Source organism: Vigna radiata, chromosome 1 (genome assembly GCF_000741045.1).
Source record: "Vigna radiata var. radiata cultivar VC1973A chromosome 1, Vradiata_ver6, whole genome shotgun sequence".
Lineage (NCBI taxonomy): Eukaryota > Viridiplantae > Streptophyta > Magnoliopsida > Fabales > Fabaceae > Vigna > Vigna radiata.
In genome coordinates, this window is record NC_028351.1 from 31,027,069 (window position 1) to 31,035,542 (window position 8,474).

Sequence of the window (8,474 nt, forward strand, 5' to 3'; positions counted from 1 at the left end):
ATATATATATATATATATATATATATATATATATATATATATATATATATATATATATATAACTCTTCCTTACAAATTTTTTCAAAAGAAAAAATAAACTCATATATCACAATAATTATTATCTTTCTAATCTTCTGTAATATTTATATGAAAGACCAATGTCTAATTTTCCAATAATGACTACATTCATTGAAGTTTCCCTTTTTATTTGGCAATAATTTTTTTACATTTTGGACATTTGCACCAAAATATTTCATTATAGCGAACTCAGTTGCTAATAATGAGATATCAATATTATAACAAGAGAGAGCTGGTGACATAAAAGCTTTCACTACTGAAGTGCATAATACTTTATGGATCTTTTCTTAGTATTTAGTGGGACTTACTGGAAAATATATTTTAAGTATTGTATCAATCATACTTCTAATAAGCAGAAAAATGCTAAAATAATACTTGTTTTAGGACATTATTGATGCACCACCAAATGAGTTCATATATGATAAATAAACAAAAAAAATGGAAAAGGGAAACACGATGACCGACGAGCGACGACTCAGAAACGTAAGGAAAGAGTGCAGGAGTTGGTGTGTGTATAAATGTGGCCATTGAGAGTGCTAAATTCAAAACACATATCAAACTAATTCTATACCATGATCATGAAGAATCTGAAAGTGATGATGTTTATGTTTGTGGTGAGTGTGGTGTTGCAGGTTGCTTATGGACAACACCATATCCGATGCATTCCAAAAGAGAGGGAAGCACTTCTTCTATTCAAGGCTGCCATTGTCGATCGTTATGCCATGCTCTCTTCTTGGACCACTCCAGACTGTTGCCGGTGGAAGGGGATTCGGTGCAGCAAACTCACCGCTCACGTTCTAAGCCTCCACCTTCCTGGACAGTATCATGAAGACTTCGGACCTTATATGAGTGGAAAGATCCACAAGTCGTTGATGGAGTTGCCACAATTGATGTATTTGAATCTCAGTTCCAATTCTTTTCGAGGCAGTCACATCCCACGCTTTATTGCTTCTCTCATAAACTTGAGATACCTTGATCTGTCTTCATGTGATTTTAGCGGACAAATTCCAACTCAGATAAGTTCTCTTTCTCATTTGAAATACTTAAATCTTGCAAGAAATTATTATTTGGAGGGTTCAATCCCTCCTCAACTTGGAAATCTCTCTCGCTTGCAGTATCTTGATCTTCGTGGTAATTCTTTGGAAGGATATATACCGCTCCAACTTGGAAACCTTTCAAATTTGCATAACCTTTATCTTGGAGGATACAATAACGCTCTCAGAATTGTCTCTGATAAGTGGCTATCTAATCTTATTTCTTTAACACATCTTTCCTTCCAATCCATATCTAATTTTAACACTTCTCCTACCTGGCTTCGAATGATTGCAAAGCTACCAAAATTAAGAGAACTGAGTTTAATTGGATGTGGCCTTTCCGATCATTTTCTCCTTTCGTTAAACCCTTCCAACTTCAATTTTTCTACTTCCCTTTCTGTCCTTCGTCTTTCAGAGAACTCCTTCATACAACCAATGATATTTCAATGGGTGTCCAACACCACTTCCAACCTTGTTGAGCTTGACCTTCATGGTAACCTCTTGAAGGTTTCGGGTTCCATCCCAAATCGTTTTGGCTCGGCCATGATTTCGCTTAAGCACCTTGACCTCTCCTATAATGATTTCAAGAGCGAGAATATGAAATCAATCATGAATATATGCACCTTACGTTCTTTAGACATGTCTGGTAACAATATGACTGAAGACCTTTCATCAATTCTTCGTACTTTTTCCAGTGGCTGTCTTAGATACTTGCTACAAGACCTGAATTTAGCAAACAATCAAATCACAGGCTTCATATCTGACCTTTCACTATTCTCGTCTTTAAAATCATTGGATATTTCTAGCAATCGATTGAGTGGGAAAATACGTGAAGGTACCGGACTGCCATCTAAGTTGGAACATTTGTCAATTGGGTCTAACTCTTTAGAAGGTGGGATTCCAAAATCATTTGGGAACACTTGTCATTTGAAGTCATTGGACTTTGCTTACAATAAGTTGAGTGAAGATCTGACAATCATTTTTAATCATTTGTCTGGCTGTTCTAGATACTCATTGCGAGAACTATATCTTCGTGAAAATAAATTCAATGGCACACTGCCTGATTTCTCAATGTTTCCAGAGTTAAAAGTGTTGGATCTATCAAGCAATCAATTAAAGAATGGAGTTCCAAAATCACTTCGCAATGCTACTATTTTGCAAATATTGAACTTATCTAATAACAGTTTGAGTGAAAAGTTTCCAACAATAATCCATCATTTATCCCGATATGCTAGAGACTCATTGCAACATTTATATCTAAGCATGAATCAAATTAGTGGAACTCTACCCAACACCCTTGCAATATTCCCATCGTTAAAAATATTAAACCTTGGTAGTAACATGCTAAATGGGACAATTTATGAAGATTTTCAATTTCCAATTGACCTTGAAGAACTTTATTTGGGGTCAAACTCTTTGAAAGGTGTGATAACTGACTCTCATTTTCATAATATGTCGGAGCATTGGTGCTATCACATAACTCATTGGCTTTGGAATTTAGTCAAAATTGGAATCCCTTTTTTCAATTGCATCATATTGGATTGAGACGTTGCAGATTAGGTCCATTTTTTCCCAAATGGTTACAAACTCAAAACGAATTTAACGTTCTTGACATTTCAAATAATGAAATATCAGATATTGTTCCAAAATGGTTTTGGGCTAAGTTAACATTTCGAGACTGGATTGATATTGATATTTCATATAACAATCTGCATGGTGTTATTCCAAATTTGTCGGCAAAGAATTATTATTATTCCCTTATTCTTGCATCAAATCAATTTGAAGGTCTTGTTCCATCATTCTTACGAGGCTCAATGTATCTTGATCTATCTAACAATGAATTCACAGATTCTCTTTGGTTTCTATGTTCTGGCGGTGTGGCTAAAATTTTATACCAATTAGACCTCTCAAATAATAAGTTTTCTCGACAAATTCCAGATTGTTGGACTAATTTCAAATCATTGACTTATTTACACATGAGTCAGAACAAATTTTCTGGAAAGATTCCTATTTCAATAGGATCACTCCTTGAACTTCAAGTATTGTTATTAAGAAACAATAACTTAATAGGTGAGATCCCATCCTTCTTGAAGAACTGCTCAAAGTTAGTGATGCTTGATATGACACAAAATAAATTATCAGGATCTATCCCAACTTGGATAGGGTCCGAAATATCAGAGTTGCAATTTTTAAGTTTAAGAAGCAATTATTTCAATGGAAGTTTACCATTGCAAATTTGTTATCTAACAAACATTAAACTATTGGATCTCTCATCAAACAAGTTATCTGGAAAAGTTCCTAAATGCTTCAACAACTTCTCCTCAATGGCTCATGAATAATTTGAGAGATTATCAAGGTCATCAATATTGGGTCAACACCAGTTATTTGAAAGGTAACATTTCATACAATTTGAATGCATTCTTGATGTGGAAAGGTTCAGAGCAAATGTTCACAAATAAGGGATTGTCACTTTTAAAAAGCATTGATCTCTCAAACAATCAATTTTCTGGAGTCATTCCAAAAGAAATAGAGAATTTATTCGATTTGGTTTCATTGAATTTATCAAAAAACCATTTGACAGGAGAAATTCCTTCAAATATTGGTGAATTAACATCACTTGAATTTCTTTTATCACGAAACCAACTTATTGGTTCTATTCCTTTGAGTCTTGCTCAAATTAATCGACTCACTGTGTTAGATTTGTCACATAGTTATTTATCTGGAAAAATTCCGACTGGCACACAATTACAGAGTTTCAATACATCAAAATATGAAGGTAATGTTGATCTTTGCGGATCACCATTAAAAAAATTGTGTATTGATAAAATGTCAAGACAAGAATCACATGTAAAACTTCAAAAGGATGACAATTTGATTTTTAATTATGAATTTTATGTGAGTATGATAATTGGATTTATTATAAGCTTCTTGGGAGTGTTTATCTCAATCTTCAGAACACATTCGTGATGGCATGCATATATTTCAAGTTCTTCAAGTTCTCGAATAATTTCGAAGACAACTTTATGTCATGGCAGCAACAAAAATTTTCATCAAGTCAGGACACAAATCATGTAAGAATATTTAAGTTTTTTATATGTATTTGATTTTCCTTTGTATTATTTTTATTTTTATTATTATTAGTAAAATGAATATTATAAGTATTGTTGTGATAAAATATTCATTTTTTAAAACTATTTTAATGCAGACAAATCTAACAATCAACTTATCATTGCATATAAAATTTAAAAAATCACAAGAGTAAGAGAAAGATTTTATATATAATTATGTTTTGTTTTAAATATATTCAAGCTTTTCTTTTAATTCTTAATTATTTTTCCTTATCTTATATTTGTAATTTTTACTTTTTATTCTCTAGTTCTTATAAATTGTTAGATTTACTGTAAAACCTTAGTATTTTACAAGTGGTATGGTAGTTTAAAAATAGTGAAACTTGATTATTTTAATATTAAATGGTTCTATTTATAAATAGTTTTGTTATAAATGAATTTCATTATTTTAAAACGTATCATCTTTTTAAAAATCACTTTTTTAGAGTTCTCCCTGCCTTCCCTCTAAGGTTTCTTGAATCCTAATCATCTGTTTGACGATCAGGAAGTTCCTATGAGATCACAACTAAGTAATCTCCACTTCTAACCAATCGGTTCTTAGTATAGAGAAAGTAAGTTTCTACCTTTTTTTTTCTTTTGTTCTCTGTTTATGGTCATGCTTAGGAAACCCTGATGAATGTATCATTAGTGTTCATTTCTTGGTTCTTTGTCAATCTGTGGTTCTAAGGACTCTTTCCTATCACAATTTGTTGATTCGTAGGTGTTTCTAAAAATTCCTTGTGTTTCAAGCAATCTGTGAGGTGTTCTTAGAGCTTGATAACTGTCTTGTAAGTTTAACGGTTGTATGTGTATTAATTTGATTGAGTAATCATTTCAGTATTTATGTTATGTTGGTTTAATTGAATGTGTATGTGTTGGTAGTGGATGATCTAATTTCTGATGTGATGAACTTTAAATATCAATGTTGTCATGAATTGTGTAATATCAAGTTGTATTGGTGTTTAAAAAATCAGTATTAACTTTTTAGAGTGGTGATTGATTAAATCTTTCAGTTTTTAGGTCTAAAAAGGGGGTTTTAATAGGTGAGTTAATGAAATAGGCATTTGTGTAAGAAAACAACTATTTCAGGTTTGTTATGGAGACATTTGAGACTCGCTAGAAGTGGGAATGGATTGAAATTTGATCTAGAACTAAGGGTAGTCAATTGGTGGTGTTTTGATTTGTTTAAAGTACAAAATTAGAGGTTTGGAGTAGCGAGATTGTGAAATAGAAGGTATGTGATGAAGGGGGGAGTTTGTGGTCTGTAGTTGAGTTTAGGACTTGTCTAGTCCTTTAGTGTGCTGATTCCGTATAGGAAGTGGTAAAAGTGAGTTCAGGTAGTCTAAAATGGCTAATTGGGGTTTGGAGTGGTCAATTTGAGTTAGAGGTGTGCTTTCAGAGGTATCTTAGTGCCTAAGCGGTTGTAAGAATCATTCAAACTTGTATAGAGGGTAACCAAAGTCAAAATAGAAGTATTTTAGAACCTGGTGCAACGTTGGGTGTCTCCAAAGTTCCACCTGAGCACCCTGTTGTCGAAAGGGTCATGCCCAAGCGCCCTTGGATGCCCCCCTAAGCGCCTTTTTTGCGAGAAGAACTCGCTTGAGTGTCCTCGAGTGCCCCATGGAACCCCTTTCCAGAGAGTTGGCGCTTGGGCACCTCTTTTAGGAGGTTGAGCGCCCCCATAGCTAGTTTTTGTTTTTTGTTTTTTTTTGTCTTGTGTTTTTTGATGCACTGTTTTGGTTTCTTTGATGTATGTGGGCTGGTTTATTTTGAGTTCTATGGTGATATAAGAAGTGGTATGTTTAATTGTATAATGCAATGAAAGTCATGGAAATGAGTTCCAAGGAGGAACCAATTATTGAATGTTTCAAGTGTTGTAAGTATACATTTAGGAAGCTCAGTCTTGGGGTTCATTCTAACAATCTAATGATCATTCATTCTCAATTAGAGAGAAGTGGTACATGTGGTGAGAGTAATAGGAGGTCTTAGTCTAGGTGCTTCTAGTATGGCCTACGACGTGGTAGCCTTGTGAGTGGGATAAGGTGAAACCCATTGGCAATGGCTCTGCAAAGCAGTAGAGGCCACCACAAGTGCAAGAACCGTCATAACTCGACATTCATGCTATATTTGGATGGTCAAGTCTTTGTTCGTTGCATAATTAAGATAAATGTTCATATTGTGTGAAGTGTAAAACATGATGTAATTTTCTTTTCATATGATAAACTATTTTACCACTAGCTTACCCTTACTTTTGTGTTGTCTATCTGTGTGTTGTTTTCTCTTTTGCAATAATCACCTTAACTGGTGTGAGCTTAGGAAGGGGACATCTTTTTACTTGATTCAGCGTTCGATTGAGAGAGAAGCAACAAGATAGATAAATTTTGTTCTTCAAGGGAAAAATATCCTACTCTAGTAGCCTTAAGTTCCTTGTAAGTTATCATATATGTACATTTTGTTTTAGTAGTTTTATACTATTAAAATGAGATATTACATTTACTTTGTTGACTTAAAATCATCTAAGAGAAAACATGTTCTATGTGATAAAAAATTCAAAAAACAAATGTAATTTTTTAGTAGATACTAACAAAACAAAAATTCGTAGAGGTAATGATTGTACATGATATTTGTTGATAGGGGGAGTTATGTATAGCTGAACCAATCTCACATACATGTTTTTGATGATGAACAAAAGAAATGTTTTATAGTTTCTTAAACAACAAAATGGCAAAACAATTGCTTGATTATATTTGTTCTTGTGCTTGAACTGTTTGGTATGTGCATTCATTGATTGGAAATGAATCATAAGTTGAAACACATTGCACATTGCATATCTGCATGAAATAATCGACTATTCTATTTGCATAATCTGTTAAATTTCGTCACATATCAGTATATGATTATCAAGGACAAAACAACTATATTTTAATCGATTACATTAATTGTATAATTGACTAAAACACATTGCTATGCCAGGACATAATTGATGAGTGCATTGAAGTATTTTGAATGGAAAATGTTTTCAAATTTGCTTAAGTATTGAACTTAATTGATGACATCATTTTCTTAATCGGTTAAAATGCGCTTTAAGTGAAAACCATTTTCTTGAAAAGCCACAACTGTCAATAACGGTCATATTTTGAATATTGTTGGCTTGTATGTTTTTTTATAATCGATTGCATGCAAATTTAATCTGTTAAATCTTATGCAGATGTAAATGTGTTAAAATAGAAGGAAAAACTTAACATATTACATTAAATCTTAATCGATTAAATTGCGATAGAGTTGAAAAATCTATAAATAAATGCATTAATCTTTGCCTCAAAAATATTTTGATGATCTTACACGTTCATAACTAAGTTGGTTGTTGAGATTTAATTGCAGGAGCGTCCTAGAATTCTTGAAGAATCAAGATCACTCATTTGGAAGGAAATCCATAAAGATTCTTGCAAGAACATTGTGCATACACATTACTGATCAAATATGCACATATGGTGTATTCTATCTGGATCAGTATTCATCTACAATCAATAAGATTGTGTTTCACTGTTGAGCCAAGAAGAGGACCTTGTGTATTCTAGTTCTTAGAGTTTGGATTGCTCTAAGGTGACAAAGAGTGGGGATAACTTTTTGGGTTGAGACTGTGAGGTGTTCATGTCTTGTTTGCTATAACAGATATTGAGTTTGGGTGAAGAGAGTGCATTGAGAGGGAAGTCTTTGTATTCTTGATTGTATACACTCTATCATTATAGTGGTTACCTTAAACTCAAGTTGATTGAAGGAAGACTGGATGTAGGCTTGGCCGAACCAGTATAAAAACCTGTGTTGATCTTTCTATCCCTTTTCTTTTACATTGTTCATATACTTATTTGATTGCATTTCAAGAAAACTTCAAAGATTTCAAAAATCTTTTGAAAGAACAATTTTCTTATAGGGATAACCAATTTACCACCCTCTTGGTTGAGATAATTGGCTTAACTTTTACTACAATTGGCACAAGAGCTGGGAATTCAAATTTTACTCGAATTTTAATCGATTAGGTTTTAAGTATCACTAGTACACTAAAGGGAAATGGCATCGATTCTTTTTAGTTATAGGCACCGGTTCTACAACCGGTGCATATTCAGGCGAAGCAAAAAAGATAACTTTTATGTCTCCGGGTTCTGAACTGAGTCAAAAGGATTTGAATTCTGCCTCAGTTGACAGACAACCGAGGCAGTAGAGTGTTTTTAATTTCAACCGAAACCGAAATCACTTG

General features: G+C 33.2%; 1 protein-coding gene across 4 annotated transcripts; it reads left to right on the forward strand.

Moving 5' to 3' along the window:
• Positions 1-582: 582 nt before the first annotated feature.
• LOC106779539 (receptor-like protein 12) lies at positions 583-8,014 on the forward strand. Of its 4 annotated transcripts, XM_022779394.1 has the most exons (4): positions 583-4,183; positions 4,725-4,791; positions 4,941-6,648; positions 7,601-8,014. In XM_022779394.1, exon 1 carries the CDS (start codon positions 651-653, stop codon positions 2,655-2,657), a length of 2,007 nt encoding a protein of 668 aa, XP_022635115.1. In that variant the 5' UTR covers positions 583-650; the 3' UTR covers positions 2,658-4,183; positions 4,725-4,791; positions 4,941-6,648; positions 7,601-8,014. The 4 variants fall into 4 exon arrangements, with proteins under 4 accessions (XP_022635115.1, XP_022635089.1, XP_022635134.1 ...); XM_022779368.1 differs by having other exon boundaries at positions 4,725-6,648; XM_022779413.1 differs by lacking the exon at positions 4,725-4,791 and having other exon boundaries at positions 6,536-6,648.
• The last annotated feature ends 460 nt before the right edge of the window (positions 8,015-8,474 follow it).